The sequence below is a fragment of the Microtus oregoni genome, unplaced genomic scaffold (genome assembly GCF_018167655.1).
Source record: "Microtus oregoni isolate MIOR12 unplaced genomic scaffold, Mior012 000056F_ref0000123, whole genome shotgun sequence".
Classification (NCBI taxonomy): domain Eukaryota; kingdom Metazoa; phylum Chordata; class Mammalia; order Rodentia; family Cricetidae; genus Microtus; species Microtus oregoni.
Window position 1 is genome coordinate 4,587,121 of NW_024543832.1, and position 19,023 is coordinate 4,606,143.

At 46.1% G+C, this 19,023-nt stretch overlaps 1 protein-coding gene across 1 annotated transcript in view; it reads left to right on the forward strand.

The window, feature by feature from the left end:
* Ptprn2 (protein tyrosine phosphatase receptor type N2) overlaps positions 1–19,023 on the forward strand; it is a 744,114-nt gene that overhangs the window by 650,495 nt on the left and 74,596 nt on the right. Inside the window, exon 14 of the mRNA XM_041638770.1 lies at positions 1,386–1,580. Coding sequence (XP_041494704.1) covers positions 1,386–1,580 — 195 coding nt within the window. The remainder of the gene's footprint in view (positions 1–1,385; positions 1,581–19,023) is intronic.

Genomic DNA, 19,023 nt, shown 5'->3' on the forward strand with positions numbered 1-19,023 from the left:
GGTGTCTGTCTACTGTAAACAGCTGAGCAGATGGGGGGGGAGGTCTTTGTATTTCTGGTGGCCTCTGTCTGAATGAAGCCAGTGACAACAGGGACCTCGGGTGAAGGAGATGAAACTGTCGTCATAGTCTCCCACCTTCTGCCTTCAGGAGCTAAACAGGTCTCTGGTTCCTACTGTTTGTTGTGTGGCATTTTATTCTTTTGGCTTCTGGCGGGGGGGGGGGGAGGTCCACCACCCACCTCTCAAATCCCAAATAAATCACATATGGAGGCTTATTCTTAGTTATGAATGCCCGGCCTTAGCTTGGCTTGTTACTAACCAGCATTTCTTAAATTATCCTGGCTACCTTTTACCTCTGGACTTTTATCTTCCTCTATTTCTGTATGCCTTTCTTTTCTTCTGACTCCCTGACTGGCTGGCTGGCTCCTGATCTGCTCCTCCTCTCTTTGTTCTCTTGCTCCTCCTCTCAGGTTTCTCCTTCTCTTTATCCTCTCTACCTGCAGCCCCACCTCTCCTTGCTCCTGCCTCGCTATTGGCCATTCATCTCTTTATTAGGACCATCAGGTGTTTTAGAGAGGTACAGTAACACAGCTTGGCAGAGTTAAACAAATGCAGCGTAAACAAAATAATATTCCCCAAGACCTGCTGGCGAGGGCATGATTCTTTTTCCTCTGTTCTATGGGGCTCAGCTGTACTTTCTGATCACCTCTTCATGATACTTCATTTTGGTGACTCAAGTCAGTTTCATCTTCTCCAGATATAGAAGGGCTCATTGTGTCTGGGAAGCTTCCAGAATGGGATCTTGCCAGTCAGAAGGTGAGAGCTGGAGGGTAAAGCCAAAGGTAAAAGTCAAGGGGTCATGTTGCCATGATCCCAGAATCCTTGCTCTTGTCAGAATGGGAGTTGTTTGGAGAAGAAGAACATCCCAGACTGAAGGTGTCCCCACCTTATAGTAGACTCCTGGTTTCCCATGTGACCTAGGTTCTAATGAGAAAGGAAGATTCAAACTTTATCTATCTGCGTCTTTGTTCTTGACCAGAATAAGACAAAAAAGTGCTTTAGAAATCTATGTGGTGATGGGGGTTGTGTCTGCTCATGGGTATTTAGGTGCATGTGTGCATATAGGTGTGTACTCACACATTTTTTCCTAGAGCCAACTTGCCTCAGTGGCTTGTAGATCTCAGGGCATAAGGGTGGTGATGCCTCTAAACACACTAATGGGCATGGGCTGTGTAAATGCCAAGAGCATGAATTCTCACTCGTGTGAGCCTTGACTAAGGCCGAGTAGGCAGGGAAATAGAGGGTTGGCTTGCAGTTCTGGGGGAGTACCAAGTAGGTTTCCTTGGAGCTGCTAACCCCTGACTCTGCCCCTGGCTGTCTTGCAGGAGCTATGCCGCCAGCGTATGTCTGTCCGGACACAGGATCGGCCTGAGGGGCCACACACGTCACGCATCAACAGTGTCTCTTCCCAGTTCAGTGATGGGCCAATGCCTAGCCCTTCAGCTCGGAGCAGCACTTCATCCTGGTCCGAGGAGCCCGTTCAGTCTAACATGGACATCTCTACAGGCCACATGATCCTGGTAAGGCTAGCCTCCTCTAGGGCACTTCCGACTTCTGGGAATGAATGGCAGGCACTGGCAGAGTGTATGCTGTCTACTGTGTCCATCTGTCAATTGCTTCCTGACCTCAGAACTTGCTAGTATCCCTCTGGAAGTCGTGGATAGAAACAAAAGCATCACTGAACTCTTTCTGTACTGCTTAGAGCACATGCAGGCATGATCCCTTGGACTTGAGATGGAGCTCATGGAATGCTTGCCTTCTAGTGTTGGCTGTGTGTGCCACTCCATTGGCTTTGATTAATAGTAAGTGACTGCAGACCAGGCAAGAGTCATGTTGATCAAGAATGTTCTGTGGAAATGCTTCAGGGGTCTTGCTAGCCTAGACCTGAATTGATGTGTGCAGCAGTCCACTTCCCAGGGGACACACGGCCACAGGAGGCATTCCCTCGCTGTGCTGTTTGTGACTTGTCCCTGTCCTGCTTGCTTCTCTTTCTTCTCGTAAGGGGGATCCCAAAATGCTGTTTTGGAATACAGGCAGTGAGGAGAGAGCGTCTAACACCTGGGGCAGACAGCTTATCATCCGCTCAGTAGATGTGTCATATTCCTATTTTATTCTTGAGCAATATATTAATTGCCCCTATGTGTGATGTTTGGTGCTTGTAGTCTTTTATGGTGACAGATGTCCTTCTAATGGACAGCAGTGGCTGAACTTAGATCTGGCCCTTCAAGGACTTTAACATTTGCCACTTTTAGAAAAGGAATCGAGAAGTCCAGAGACGCTGAGATTTGGTGCTGGCGTGAAGGAGTCAGTACATATGCTTGTCACTAGCAGCTTATTTCAGTTCGTGGGATCTGACTTTGGGTCGCAATTTGGTAATACCTTGTGTCTGTGTGGTATATGATATACATTTTTCAAGAGAAACTGTATTTGGACATGAAAAGCAATTCTGAGTTCAGCAGGAGGGACTCAACCTTTAAGTAGCCAAGATCTCACTGTCCTAAAGCAAGGTGGCCCAGGCAGAGGTCAGCAGTGCCACTGGAGCCCAACACAGGCATTTCCTGAATATAGTCACAACTTCACCCACCTAGCACACTAGGTCTAGAAAGACATTCAGACCCGTGCAGGTCCCGTTCACCCATTCTCATACCCCACTTGCCCAGATTGTAAGCCCCAGGAAAGTCAGGCACTTCCAGGAATGATTGCTTCCATGGCAGGAGATGTGGCTCAGCACCTCCCAGGATGCAAGCCCAGAGGCAGGATGACCCAGTCGCTGTGACCATGAAGGGATGGGCCATGTCGTGGACTCTGCTTTCTCTGCACCCACTTAGTACATAGGCTGTGAAACTTCTCTCAAGCTTTAGCAGAATAGGACTGGCCCAGGGTTGAGGTCAAGAAACCAAGTTTCCAGCAAGCCAGGGCCAAGTTCATGCAGCAGCCCTATGTCGCCCCTCTCTACACGGGCTGTGGAAGCCTTTACAACTGATCCTGGCTCGTTACAGTTAAGGGGAAGGTAATGGCAGTGATCAGTCACCCTGACCCTTAGTGGAAAAGTGCTTGCTAATTGGCCAGCTGGCAAGGCAAACTCTCTAAAATACGTGGTAAGGATGAGGAGTGGACCGTCAGGTGAATCCAGGACCCTGGGCATTCAGTCACAGCGCTGCTCCAAGCGAGGGAAGCATGGGGGCAAAACGTGATGTCTGAGCATCCGAGCATAAAAACCGAAGGAAAAGATTGAGAGACGGTGCTTCCACAGGACCTGAGTTCAATTCCCAGCACCCACACAGCAGCTCATAACCATCTGTGAACTCCAGTTATGGGAATCTGATGCCCTCTTCTGGCCTCCCAGGGCACTCCACACATGTGGCACATAGCCATACATAATGGAAAACCATACATACACATAAAAATTAATTAACATTTTTAAAGACTGAAGGGAAAAATTTAACAAAAATGTTTCAACTCCAGACGGGCAATGAGTATACCCCATAAAGCAACGCTGACCGAAAAATGACCACCAGGACACATCACTAACTGGATATCTTCCTTGTGATGGTGGGGACCACAGAGGGCAGCAAGCATGACTACTGTGGGCAGGGTGTCAGGCCTGATTTCTGTTTCCCATTGCTTTTCCCATCCGGGTTGGCCTCAGACACTCCATGTTCTGTAACTTTCTGCTAGACTGTAGAAACAAGTCCTCTTGGAGTCACTGTCCCATTGAAGGTCAAGGACTTGGGCATCAGAGACTCACATGGGAGGAGAAGGTTTCCACTAGATAACAGCCTGAACATTACTGAGCTGTGTCACCCTGCGTGGACCAGCCATAGTGACAGTCACTAGCAGAAGAGCCCAGCACCACCAACCCCAGGAAGGACCTCCGTGATCCCTGGCTCTGCAGGTAAAGCAGTTGTCAGAGGAAGCACAGAAAGGCAGATTGCCTGTGTGTGAAGCCCTCAAGACAGAGACAGCTGGACTGGACACATTTTCAGGGCTCTCCTGGGTGCAGGGCACCCAGAGTTCTGACTAGAGCAGAGGTACCAATTCTGGTATGCCATAGAAGCCTGCCTCACTTGCTGTCTGTTGGTTCTGAGCCTAATGTCACATCCACCACCTCTGCCTTACTATCTGTAGGGTGGGCTAGGAAGTAGCACCTCTTCCAGTCCCTGTGAGTGTGAAGTGGGATGGCTTATGAGACATGCCCATGATGTACCAGGACACCACCTACCTGCATCACAGTGAAGCCACAAAGTTTGCCACCCAAGGCCATACTCTGCTTCTGCTATTATTGTTCTTGTCTTTATTTTTTTCAAAGGTGCCCTCTAAAATATTTTATTTTTGATCAACATATTAATTGTACATATGCATGGGGTTTAACATGATATTTCAACATATGCACACAGTACATGTTGATCAAGTCCATTCTTTACTCATCCATCCCCCTCAGACCTCTGGGCACTACCATCTAAATTCAGAGTGAGAGGGCAGCAGCCTCAGTGCAGGAATAGGGAAAGTGTGACTTTGATACCCAATAGATCTCCAGTCATTGTGAATGGGTAGAACAGCAAGACATCGTATATATAGTGAACTAAGCCAGACACAGAGGACAAGCACCACGTATGTGCTCTCTCTCATGCAGAAGGAAGTAGATTTTAAAACTTTCAGTTTCTGAAACTGGTGAGATGACTCAGGGTAAAGGTACCTATCATCAAGTGTGACAACCCAAATTCAATCCTTATGACCCACACAGAAGGTGGGACCAACTCCTGTTGGTCAGTCACCCTCTGACCTCTACAAGGGCACTGAAGCATATATGTATGCACACATATGTATACACTAAATAAGTACATAAAATGTAATAAAGTTTATAAGTTTCTGCTGGGCATGGTAGTGAATACTTTTAATCCTGGCTCTCAAGAGGCAGAGGCAAGACGTTCTCTGAATTTTAGATATCCTGGTCTATATAGGGAGTTCTAGGGATACACAATGATACCCTGTCTTAAATATATAAACAAGAAAACAAATATTTATATTTGGCTTTTTCACAGGTGTTTTAAAAGTAGAACTACCATAGAGTAGAGCTACATCAGTTTTGGGAATGTATCCGAAGGAATCTCATCAGCATGCAAAGAGACAACTGCACATCCGTGGTCACTGTTGCACTGTTGGAAACAATCAAGTTCCAGGGCCAGGCTTGCATGTGCAGTGACAGGTGAATGGGTAAAAAGCAATGTGACACACATGTAGGGAGAGTTTTCATCCGCTGGAAAGAGGAGTGGGACCATGCTAGCTCTAGGACCTGGAGATAGTCATGAAAAGCAGGTAACACTCAGACAAAATCACTTGTTTCTCATACACAGAACGTAGATTTTTGAAAAGACATAAGTACACATGCAGAAGAAGAACTATTGGGAAGAATAAAGGTCTGGTGGGAGGAGAACAAGAGAGAGTAATTGGTGTGACTTTTGAAACAGACAGACAGAGATACACACAGCAATGAACCTTATAGTGCTTCGCAATTATAAATAGTAGGTACTTTTATCAGGATTCTAAGTTTGAGGGCAGGAGGAAGGAAGAAGGAAGAAAGGAAGAGAAAGAAAGAGAGGAAAGAAGGGAAAGAAAAGGATAAAGAAAGGAAGAAAGAAGAAATGAAAGAGAGAGGGAGAGAAAGAGAAAGAGAGAGGAAAGAAGGAAGGAAGGAAGAAGGAAAAAAAGGAAAGGAAAGGGAAGGGAAGGGAAGGAAAGGAAAAAGGAAAGGAAAGGAAAGGAAAGGAAAGGAAAGGAAAGGAAAGGAAAGGAAAGGAAAAAGAAAGAATCCAAGTTAGTTTTGAGGAGCTCAGAGGAACGGTCCTGTCCCCCAGACTCCTCACCCCAGCTGCTATGGAAGATTGTCTGCCTGATGAAAAGTGGGGTAAGGGAAGAGGAGGGGTGCCATGTTGGAAAGGGGGAGCAGAAGCTGGCAGGGCACACAAGCTGGGTGGCCAGTGGGGAACGTCTCATGCTCTTCTAAAGAAATCTTCACCTTGTGGGATGCTCAAGTGAGTTCAGAGCTCTAAAACACTCCCTGCTGACAGACATAAAGTCACCACGGTGTAAGAGTATGGGACCCACCTTCCTGATAAACCCTTGCTGAAGGGAGAGGAACAGGCTTGCATTTACTCGCCAGAAGATCCGTTCCCATCTCGTGCCTGCCTTCTGCAGGGAGATGTTTCCGCATGGCTGGCCGCATGCCTCCTAAGGTTCACTAATTACTTGTGAGCCAGCCCAGCTTTACAGCAGGCAAGTGGGCGTGGTGTATGTCACATGCAGAGGGGCAGGCGCTATACTGGGGCCATCATTAGAAAATGTCACTTGCTTGCTTGCTCACTTGCTTGGTGCCACTGGCTGGGAGCCTCCAGGGAATGAACATGTGCAGAACAACGTGGGTGTATTCATCTCTGTTGGGCCCACAGAGCTCAGTGAGGGAAAGCATACTGAATGCAGACATTTTAAGAACACTGCACTTGAGGACAGAGGCCTGGGTCCCCTGAACCTTCTCAATGACCAGCTCCTTGAGCCTCTGTGTAGTTCTGTCCCTAGACACTCACCAAGCAAGACCCAAGGCTGAGCCCATTTCACAGATGAAGGCAGTGAACGCAAGAGCACTGGTGTAAAACCATGAAGCACAGAAGTGTCAACCCTGGACGGGCAGCTTCTCATCACATCAAACAAGCTACAGCTCCTGAGTGTCACCAGAGCAAAGGGGCCTGCTGAGAGCCAAGGGGTCTCTGTTCCTGGGCTTATGATGGAGACATCAAAGGCCTAGCGGTGAAAAGTACCCTGTGACCATGCTGGAGATGTCCAGAAGCGGGCACAGGATAGGACCCCCAGGAGTAACCCTGGGACTAGGAACAGGGTATAGGCTCAGGATATGAAGCTGGGTTGGGATGTTGTAGGATTGGGCTCAGAGTGTGGAGCCAGGCATGAGGTGTCAGTTCAGGTACAGATATGGAGAACTCCTTCAGCACCAGTGCTCCTGGCCCTCTTGGCTTCAAGCCACTGACAGACTACAATTTACTCCTTCCTGCTCATGGTCCCTGAGTGCTGAGTGCTGTGGAGCAGGAGCTGGACATTTAGTCACTGAAACACACATGAGCCCGTACTATGTGCCTATGGTCAATGTGACCTGAGATCCACCCCTTCCTCTGGAAAGAAGGTACTCAGGTAGCCTCTAAATAAGAGCAAGGCTTTAAACCCATACCTGTTCCACCCAGCCACAGGGCCAGGACAAAGTGGATATTTATGAATAATCAGTTTGTTTATTCCTATCTGGCTTTCTCTCAGTGTTCAGGTACTCATCTGCATGTGACAACCAATGGTGTTCCCATCCCATAACAGGCAGAGAGCAGTTCCCTAGGGCAAAATTTCAACAGCAAGAAGTGTAGTCAGAATCATGTCGCAAGCCAGGTGTCTCAGGCACACACACCTCCTATGTGCAAGAACTGTGGCATTGCATTGACTTTGGGGGGCGGGGGGGTGATTAGGTACAGGACACCTATTTCCCAGGTATCAGTGAGAAGAACATTCTGGAAGGTGTGTGGGAGGCTGTGCTGGGTCTTTGTCCTCAGATCCCAGACTGTTAGGATTGAGGCTTAAGATAGAAAGGAAGGTAACTAATCCTGGAGACCAAAAGCCCATGATTTGTGGCAGACTGCTTTCTGCCAAGGTCTCTCCCTGGCTTCACGATGACCATCTTGATGTGTCCTCACAGGGCCTTTCCTCCATGCAAGCGGGTGCATCCGTGATGTCCAACCAGGTGAACTTTGGATGTCTTTTTAAATGAATCTCCTCTTGAAGGACCCTGGCTTCCCATGAGGTCACAGCTACCTGGGGTGTAGGGATCTACCATTCCGATTTGAAAAGATGGAGGCAACCCCAACACACATGGTCTGCTCGCCCCTTTACCCTCAACCAGCACAGCAATGCATTTTAGTAGCTACCCAAGGGATGAACAGCCACACCTAATCTCCCGAGTGGAATGAATGTCTCCATCCTCGTCTCAAGCCTGGCACAGGACACTGGCCTAGCTTCCCTCTCAAGCAGGCATATGACTGTGGCTTGGGATTTAGCAGGCACATGATCATCCACTTTGATTACTATTTTTTGTAGACAGTGCTTGTTTGATTGACCCTACATGACATTATTGCTTTCCCTAGGTTTTCCTTTGTATTCTTGCTTCATTCTGGGTAGGATTTCTTTCTTTTCTAAAATATATCAATCACTGAGTAGGACTGTCCCTTAGTCTTTATTTAAATAACTACTGGTTGTCTTTCTGTCATCTTCCTCTGTCCCCTCACTGTCACCAGGGCTACAGGGTGGCCTGCAGCTGCTGTGGTGACTCTCCTTACATCCCCTTTGATTCTCATTGCTACTTCCTGTTTGGAGATTTCCTTAGTCCTGTATTATGATAGAACTTACTTTTTTATTTGCTAGTTTGTTTGTAAATTTTATGCATGTGTATGATGTGTTATGATAAAATCTACCCTTCCCATCATGGCCTCTTAGTCTTTGTTATTATTCATTGTCTCTGTTAGTTGCCTCCTCTCTGAGGAGGGTTGAGAGATTGGTATAATTTAGAGCAGTTTACTAGAACTTTTAAACTTTTTCTCTCAAGACCTACTGTGATTCCCAAATCTGAGGATTCTTGCCTTCTGTTGATCCCCAAGTCTGAGGATTCTTGCCTTATGTGATCCCCAAGTCTGAGGATTTTTGCCTTCTTAATTCTGGGAACTTACATATGGCTTACAGTGTGATTTTTGTTTGTTTCTGTAGTAGGAATTGAATCCAGGATCCTATGCATGATAAATAAACTTCTGCCACTGAGCTAATATCCACAGCCCACCATCTACAATTTAAAATTGACTCTATCATACGCTTCTCTAGTAGAAACACTTTTGTTCCCATTTCTTAAGTATTTTCGGAATTCAGTCTGCTAGTATGTAAGTCTTCTCTTCAGCAGTGTGCACACTCTAACCCACCCACTGTGTGCTCAGTTACGCAGTGTGCACACTCTAACCCACCCACTGTGTGCTCAGTTCAGCAGTGTGCACACTCTAACCCACCCACTGTGTGCTCAGTTCAGCAGTGTGCACACTCTAACCCACCCACTGTGTGGAGTTCAGCAGTGTGCACACTCTAACCACCCACTGTGTGCTCAGTTCGGCAGTGTGCACACTCTAACCCACCCACTGTGTGGAGTTCAGCAGTGTGTATACTCTAACCCACCCACTGTGTTCTCAGTTCAGCAGTGTGCACACTCTAACCCACCCACTGTGTGCTCAGTTCAGCAGTGTGCACACTCTAACCCACCCACTGTGTGCTCAGTTCAGCAGTGTGCACACTCTAACCCACCCACTGTGTGCTCAGTTCAGCAGTGTGCACACTCTAACCACCCACTGTGTGCTCAGTTCAGCAGTGTGCACACTCTAACCCACCCACTGTGTGCTCAGTTCAGCAGTGTGCACACTCTAACCCACTTACTGTGTGCTCAGTTCAGCAGTGTGCACACTCTAACCCACCCACTGTGTGCTCAGTTCAGCAGTGTGCACACTCTAACCCACCCACTGTGTGCTCAGTTCAGCAGTGTGCACACTCTAACCCACCCACTTGTGCTCAGTTCAGCAGTGTGTGCACTCTAACCCACCCACTGTGTGCTCAGTTCAGCAGTGTGTGCACTCTAACCCATCCACTGAGTTTTCGGTTTCAAAGAGTGTGTTTTGATTTGCAGTTGTTCAGTTCATTTTTGCAGCTGCCTGGTGTCCTCTAGTGTAGTTGGTTCTTCGTTTCAGTACCTCTGGTGGCAAACCCACTGTGATTCTTCTCCAGCTCCTAGGAGCCAGCTCTCCTCTCTAGCTGGTGTGCTTTAGTGCCTCAGGCAGCTGTTGCCTTGCTGTGTTCAGACTTGCAGCTCCTCAGTGGAGTGAATCTGGATCTCAGGACTTTGCATGGCCTTGTGCTTTGTGGGGTTTAGAGAGTGTATTTGCCAAGCACTGCGGACTGTCATGAAACAACCATTTTTTCATCGGTTGCTTACTTTAGGCCCAAATGACCCTTGTGTGGCTGATTTGAGCTTTAATTGTAGATGAGGCTCATGGTTCAAATGTCTCAGCACTGCCGGTCTCCATAGGAACAGACATGCTGTGCACCCACACTGAGGATGCAGACCTCAAAGGGTTCTAGTCAATACGAAGTCTCAGGCCCTCTTTCTGCCTCCCGTGGGTATTTTTTGGTTTTTGTGTTTTTGTTTTTCTTCTCTCTAGACCCTAGTTTTAGTGGAGGAAATTGCTTTGCCCTGCCCTCTCCTTAGGATTTGGGTGTCTTCAGGTTAGTTGTCTCTGCATAGATTTCTTCTTCATTTTGTATTCCTAGATTTGGCTCTTAGTTTTGTAACTATGTAGTTGCCATTTGTCCAGTATATTTAGGGTGTTAATATGTCTCATAGAGGAAGACAGTTGAGGATTTCTGTTTTCCATGCTATTAGGAACACTCTGTGCAGCTTAGACAAAGGATGCAGGGAGAATACAGTTCTACATGGAATCTCACATCACATTGACAGCTGATTCAAAAACCACACTCGTGCTGCGGTACAGCAGCTGTCCGCACAGAAGCCAGGCAGTGCCATTACATACCCTTAATCCCAGCATTCAGGACACATAGGAATGAAGATCTATGTGAACTAGAAGCCAGTCTGCTCTACATAGGGACCTCCAGGTCAGCCAAGGTTACCCATAAGACTGTTTTTAAAAAGAAAGGGGTGGAGGCAGCTAAGGGAAGCCGCAGGTGAGCACAGCAGGAAATCCCAGCTGCACATAGCACTGCCCTGGGGTGTTCCAGGTGGCATGAGCAGGAGGCCATTGGCAACCCACTCCTGCTCCACCTGTCAGGCCTGGTCAGTGTGTGGCTTGGGCACTCCCACGGCATGCACCAAGGATATGCGAAGGTCTTTCTCTAGTTGTCACCCTACACTGTGACACCCATGCGTGTTCTGCCTTGTCTGGAGCGACGGGATGAGATGAGGGAGCCCTTCTGGATCTCACCTATCTTGTGCTTTCACTTCACCAACATTTTAATCCTTTTGCTCTGCTAGGATGCTCTGGGGAGGTAGAGGAGACAGATAGACCCCTGAGCTCCAGTTCTTTGGCTGAGAAGGAACTGAGCATCTGGATTTTGGTCGTGTGTAATGTCATCTTGCTGGTGCAGAGTCAGTTTCTTTGACCCTGTGTTATCTCCTCATGAGCATATAGCCTGTTAGCTTTAGAGAAAGAAAAATCAAAGCAGCCTCTTGCAGTGGACGTGTTCAAAGTCTCTGCAAATACTCTGTAGCATGTTGGAGAGCCTAGTATCCTAACTGCTCCTACAGCAGAGCCCCTAGCTGTCACTGTCCTCGGAAACCTTGCCACACTTGCTGCAATTCTTTATTCTTCCTAAAAACTTCATCAGAAAATCGTAATGACTACATCACTGGCTCAGAATATAAAAGGCCGCTGCTAAGAAAAGCCCTGCTGCTTTGTAACCATGAGGCTGCTGTGTGTTGCTAAGCAACCGTCTCTCCTCTTCCCTCCTCCCAAAGGTTTCCCTGCCCTAACCACTGTCGTCATCCACAGAGCAGAAATGTATCCTCTGGGCCTTCTTGTGCTACTTTGGGTATTGTGAAGGCATTGGGTCTTTGAGACCCTTAGCTCCTGTCTTTGTGACTTGGAAGCAGCTGTTTGAGTTTTGTAGAAGAGACCATTGAGTTGGGGTGAGGGGAGGTGACTGGTTTAAACTCACGAATCTGTTGTAACTCTGCATACAGAAATAGTACACAGCAGGGGTCCTGGAAGAGGCTCTTAAAGACACCAGCACTGCCTGGCCCTCCTAATTTGGGTGTGGGCGAAGGCATACTCTATGGGGCCCCAGCATGTAGGGCACGGTTGATAATGTTTGCTGTGAAATTTTTTTTAATTTGTTTTTCTCCTTTGAATTTGTTACCCTCCTGAAAGGACAGACTTTGTAATCAAAATCAGTAGTTCATTATAAACCCCTTTTTCTCCTGCCTTCTTTTGAGCCCTTTAGGATACAGTGTTGGCTTAGTAATATAATTTTCAAAGATGTCCTACCTTAAAGTATGTTATTTAAATCAAAGGAATGCGGTGAAGATTGGAATCAAATGGCTACTTTCTTATTTAGTAAAGAATATCATCGATCTGTACTAACACAAATACGCTCTAAAACAAAGGTTTGCAATGAACCTTCTCAGACCTCCCTGTGTGTTAAAAAGAACGAGCACACCAGCTTTACCCAGATTGCCTTTGTACTTCTCTTCTGATTTCAGACTTCAGCAAAGCTGGGGAAGGGGGCTCCCTAAAAGGCTGGTGTTGGTGTCTGTTAAGCAATTGTGGTCAAACTTTGATTATCCAAACAGAATGAGCGGATTTGGTCATTCAGAGAGAGGTTTCAAAGGTTAAGAATGGAGCTGCCGATCTATTCAGAATGACTGGGTTTTTCTCTTTGTCTTCCACGTAATTTCTTCTAAAATTCCCGACTTTTCAATTTGTGGAGATAACTATATCTTTGGCATAGCACAGTAGCTTAGTGGTAATTATTTATTTGATAAATAAATATTCAGAACTTTCAGAAAGCAGAAGTCAGGAGAAATATAAAACTGGATTAAAATTCCTTTAGACTTGTTTTTAATCAGAGTTGCTGCAGACTGGGATTAAAAGTCTCCACTTTGTCAATTGTATTGTTTTTTGCTTTTTTAATTTTTTTTCCCTTTTAAACTGTCTGTATGCCAAAATTACAAGGCAAGAAGTATACAAAAGATATTTGGTAAAGGCGGGCGGTCTGGGCAAATAATGCTCCTTTCATTAACGTATTTCCCTTATTAACTGTGTAATTAATTGTCATAGCTAAGGGAAGCCGTGGAAATTGAGTTTTGAGATGTATCAAAGCTGGCTTTGGCTTCACACTTCCATACAATTTATCATTAATGAGGCCCGAGACGGAGGCTGCAATCTATAATTATGACTCACATTTGAATGACAAGCAAAGAATTTTATCAGCAGAGTTTTAAATGAAAGAGGGTTAGCAGTTAATGTTGAAACTGTTAATCTTTCTTATGAAAATAATTTTGGAGAATATGTTTTAGTGCGAAGAGAGACTTGGGGAGAGCATTCTCTATGAAAATGGCCATTTTCTGATACTCTGGGTGAATTTGTCTACATTTGACAGCAGGGTGCAAATATTTTTGAGAGTGAATGAATATTTTATGGGGTACAGATCTGCTCATGCATTCTGGGAATGGATTATGCAATATTCCCACATACCCTGGCTCGGGTGAGTCTATAAGCCAGTTAGAGAAAAACGCTGAAAGAATTTAACAGATGTGAGAGTATTTTAAAAGAAATGAACATTTCATTGTTTAATATCACAGATCTCTGCCTTCATCCCCTTCTCGTGGTTCATTGGCTTGTAGATAATAAACGGTCAATACTGCTGGAGAGCTGGAACCTATTGCCTGTGCCCACAATGGGCAATGCAGGACTTCAGAGAGGCTTCTGACTCTCGTGACCAGCCTATGACCACACTGAAGTGCTAACTGTTGGAGCTTTCTCCTGCTCCAGGGACCGGGAGGGGCCTCTCTCTTTGTCATTGCCCAGGGAGTGCCAGGTCCTGGACCAAGCAGTCTCACACGAAGGTGACGTAGTTTATAGGGAGGCCTAAAATTTCATCCTTTGTTGAGTCAGGTACTGACTAAGGGCTACACCTATACCCCCGTGTGGGTGGAGGCCCCTGGGCCAGAGAGATAGGCCAGTGCTGAGCCTCCTGTGGTCAGTCTCCCAGGGAAATCCACACAAGCTTGATTTACTGCTAGAGGGATGAGGCGACAGGCTGAGCTGCTGCAGACCTTTGTAGAGTTCTAGGTCACCCCACATTTAGAGGCCACTGTATGATGTGCATCTGTGATGTTTTCATGTCTTAAAATTCCTCTTTCCCCCAAGTCTGTCACCATCTTCATCTCAATCTGAATATATCTTTCTGACTGGAGCCCCTCGACCTCCCATGTATGAATCGTTCATAAAATATTCTGTGTGACCCAGGTGGTCTGAGGGCGGTGCAGTGCTCCCACACACCAGGGTTCGTCCACTTGCCAGGACAGCACACCTTGTGTTGTGATGCACGCTGGAGCTCAGCCTGTTCACTCCGAGAACACCTTCTCTGTGGAAAGGCATAGCCAAGGCTCTGTGTTACCTAGACTGCCTTCAAATCCCAAGCCCTGTATTAAGTTACTGGCTGTTAATTTTGGGTGCTACTTGGAGTTCACTTACCTTTGGTGAGGTTGCCTATAGCTAGACAGAGGTATTAACTAAATGTACAAATATTGGTCTATGTAATAAAAGCCTGAATGGTTTTAGAAGCATCAAGGTCATTTGATGAAATTTTTAAGACTTTTTTTTTCTCAGACTTTTGACCTCATTCCATTATTGCCTGGTTAGATCAAATCTTAAGAATTATTTTTTTTTTTTTGCTGGGATAGAGCTTAAACAACTCAAGTATTTTGTAACTGAATGCTTGCAGAAACTTGAGGACCCGAGAAAGACAAAGAGCCCAGAATGGGTGGTGAATGGGGCTAAGATCTTCTAGTTTGTTCTGCAGCAGGGTACACAGCACACATGCACACTCTCCATCACTTCATCTCTTCTGTTGTCAGGAAAATCTCAACCGTTGCAAAGGGTATGGAGGCAGCGGGAGTTCCGGCTTATGTAATCAGTCTGCCCTGTGCAGAATGACCTTTCTGAAGCACTGTCACCGGATGCCTCTGTTACTGTAGATGCTCCAATGGCTTCCCCTTGCTCTTAAAATAAACACCTGGCTCCTTGCCACAGCCAAGCTTCTGAATGACCAGGCTGGCAGCTTCACTCTGTCTCCCTCTCTCTTCCACCCAACTCCTCTCTGGAAAGTTCCAAATCCATTCTCACTTCAGACTAGGAGCTTTGCGGTTCCTTCCCTGGAGCACCCCAACCTTCTCGTTTCCAGATCCTTCCTAAGCTGCTCCAAACACACAGACGCAGTGCCTCCCTCAGCTCAACCCTCACACCTTTGACCCTTGTTAATTTGTTTATTTGTGTTCTGTGGACTCTCCACCCAAGGGAATCTAGCCCCTCAGATCAGAACTTCTACAAGCTGGTGGTTGGGTTCCAGAGCCTGCGGTACTCAGACTCAAAAGGCAGGCTGATCAAACTAGCTGATAGCCAATAGGAGGACAGAAAGAGTCGGAACAACCAGCCTTAACTAGATGCAGCTCCAGCACTTCAGACCCAGCTTGCCAGACAAACCACCTGCCCTGACTGTGAATATTAATGGTTCTGCACACTGGAAAATTAATTCCTTTAATTATTTTCCATTTCTATTTATCATTGTATTTTTACCAATGTTCATATAACCTTCATTTTTATGATGTTAAATAAGATAATGAGAGTCATAAACTTGTTCATTTATAATTCTTTGAGTGCCTCTGAGGACAACAACCTGGTGGCGTGAGCATGCAAGGACTGTCACCCTCATCAAAGCAGCACCATGTCCTATAGTCTTCACACAGAGATCCCTAACCCTGTCCTGTGCCACATCATATATTACACCGAGCTAGAAAATCCCAGAATGAACCAGACAAGGCTTCCCCTACTTGTTATGAGTAGGGAAAAAGGACAAAGTTAATTAATTCTTTAGGCTTAATCAGAATACTTCTGGGGAGTAATGTGTTCACTGATGCTTTCTGCCTTGACTTTAAGTCTACAAAACTGTGATTTTATTTTTCCTCTATAAATCTGCATCACAAAGTCCAGTGGAAGCTGAGCATCGACAGGCTCCTGTGCCTCTGGGTACCAGGAGCATCCTTCAGAGCTCTCTGGTCATCTCTGTGTCATGGGCTGGGGTGAAACCCAGAGCCAAGGTGTTGACCTAGCATGCTCACAGTCCCAGACTCTGTTCCTAGCATCCCAGTGACAAGCAATGAAAATGACCTGGAGTCTAAGCTAGTCTTCAGGCCATCTGGGTATCCAGAACCGTTTACCAGTGGAACTTGTAATTCTCAACTTCAGTCTGTATAGGGAATACCAAAAGTCAACATTATAGAATGACAATGTATTATTAATTTTTCAATTTCCAATGGACTGTTCTCTGTGCAATTAAGATTTAGCCTTTTTTCTTTTATCTTTCAAAGCAAGTGAAATGTGGCTGTTTCACTTCCAAGGAGCAGGTCCACCCCAAAGCAACTCCCCATGACACTTAGGAAGGGCACACCGTTCTCTTGAGCATTATTTGAGGCCTGGGAGTTCTTAGTTCATGCATTTTCCATTACAGAAAGGATTTGGGAGATGGATCTCTCTATGTAGAGCAGACTGGCTTTGAACACTCTCTGCAGCTCAGCCAGCCTTGAACACATGATTCGATGACAAGACGCATCCTGCCAAACCTTGATACATGAGATGGATTTTTAATGAAATTGATAATTTAACAGTGTCTGTGGCCTCAAACCCCCACACACTGAACTTGCCATGTCTTCCCTGTGCTGTTGCATCACCTTGACTTGCTCGTGAAGCCTGCTCCTCCACCTTAACTGAGTATTGGCTGAGGACTTTCTCTGTATGGTGTTTGGTTTTGAGGTATTTCTACTGCACCAAGGATTTGTGATTTTTTTATCCTCACAGTTTGATTGGTTTCGATAAGAGGACGGAGAGTACATTTCTTAGCCATTTGAAAAATCACATTGACAACAGCTGTTCAAGGTCCTTGGTCAGACCTGGTCAGATTGAGAAGCAAAGCTTTTAGGAGACAAGCTTGAAAATTATCCCAGCTCACGCTTACTGGCCAAGCCAGCTCTTAGCCATGTCGGAGGCTTCTGCTGGTCAGCTGTATCTGCTCTGCCACTCCCAGGTCACTAGGATAAGGGAAGCCTGGCATTTTACTGTGGCTTCCAGTCAGAATGCCTCATTCTTAAAAACATTCCACCAAAGCAATCTCTAAACTGCACTAGCAAGAAAAACTCCCCAAAGGGTCTTCCACTAATCCCCACATTTATTTTTGTCCTATTCCTCCTTCTCGGGCTCTCCATGGAGAATCCAGAAACAGAGCTTCAGAATAGCATGTCTATTTTTATTCTCAGGATGCTGGCAGGTACCTGCCCACACACTCTTAGGGCTCACTGGGACCTGCATGTTGTAAGAGGTGCATTACTTCTAAGATGGACAGGGAAGCTATTTGTACCCCGATGCCTCTATGTTCCTGTGTTTTTATAGTCTGTGGCTCCTGTTCCGAGTGCATCTTTCCTAAGCTAAAAAACAATGAACTTCTCCCCACTGACCACTTGACTGTGTCCTTCATTGAGTTTTTCCCATGCAGTTTTGAATTTCTAACTTTGAATATGTAATGTTATTGCCATATTATATCAAGAAACAGTACTCAGGATGTGCCTGTTACCAATCTTTAGATCACCAGCAGGCTTTACCTAAGCAGATGTGTGCTGCCTCCTAAATCTTCGTATCCATGTGCATGAGGGAAAGGCGAGTGGCCGCACCTGCTTTATCCTGCAACTGGTTATATATTTGCTGAACTTCAAATGTCTTGTGTTTGGAATTTGAACACTGGACAAGGATATTTCCATTCAATGTATTAATGAAGACAGGTGACAGTGTTTATTTTTAAAGAAACAAAGGTCATCAGTTTCCCCCAAATGGCATCAATGTGTCTTACTCCTTGTTTTCAAAAGCACTGGCCTCGCTTGTGACACTAAAGCTCTAACCTCCCTGTTTTGTCACAGAAAACATGAGCGGATTGTATTCTGCCACAAAAGGTCTGACCATAGCTTCAGTAAATTAAAGGGCATTGTGCCCTAATGGGCTCCCAAGTAAAAACGGGGGGTGGGGGGTGGTGGAAGCTGAGCTTTCCTAGTACTAATTGCTCCAAACCAAAACTCAGCTTTCAAAAACACTTTCCCCAAGGTGGGCAGATGCTTGCTTTTTGCAAAGTCACTGGGTGAATGGAGCTTTGCGGGGGAAGTTTCTATGTGTTCACTGTCTGTGATCCCAGGGGCCTCATTTAATGCTGACATCGATGTTCTTTGTGTATCTTGACTAGTGAAATAGTGCCAGGTGGGTCCTGGTGGGCCTATTTCTGAATGCTGCTCTGTCCTTGCTGTGTTGCAAGGAATGAGCTGATTTTCATTATTCTACTTGATGCTAGTAATAACTCTTTCCTGAGTATTCACTTCTATCACAGTGAGGGCTAAGAGCCCCCAAAGAAGCAGAGTGTCTGTGACCTTCAGTGGGCCAGCCTAGTGCTGATCCCCCCTAGACTCCATTCTGCTGCTGTGCTGAGTTTCCTGGGTGCCCAGGCGGCTGCCATGTGTAGGAAGTAGCACCAGGGATAACTTAGGCCTGCACTGCCTCCTGGCTGCTGCTCCAGTCTTCCACTATGAGATACAGAAACATCTTTGCTGTCAAGTAAAATGTCCCAGTTCTAGTGCCAAGGTTGCGTTGTTGCCTGCAGTTACATGACACTTAACGGTAAGGAAAACGCCTCTAGTTCACCCTCAGAAGTTCAGCCAACATGAAGAGGATGGACAGCCCTCCTTGAAGAAGACTGAATCAGTGGTCTTGGAGGCTCTTAGTGGGCTCAAAGGTAGAGAAACGCTGAACTGGATTCTAGGTGTGTGCCCTTCAGATTCCAATAGTGTTTCATTCAGTCACAAAGAATGAATGGAATCCTGACATTCATAGGAGAACAGGGAGAGCCAGAGACCATTGTGCTAAGCAAAGTGAGACACTGATGTTTTCTTGCAAACGTGGAATCAGATTGTACAAATAGACTTGAAAGTATCCGAGAGATTCTAAGGGACAGGTACGGGCGCAGCAGGTGTGGGAACAATAGAGGGCAAGGGGACAGACTTTTAAA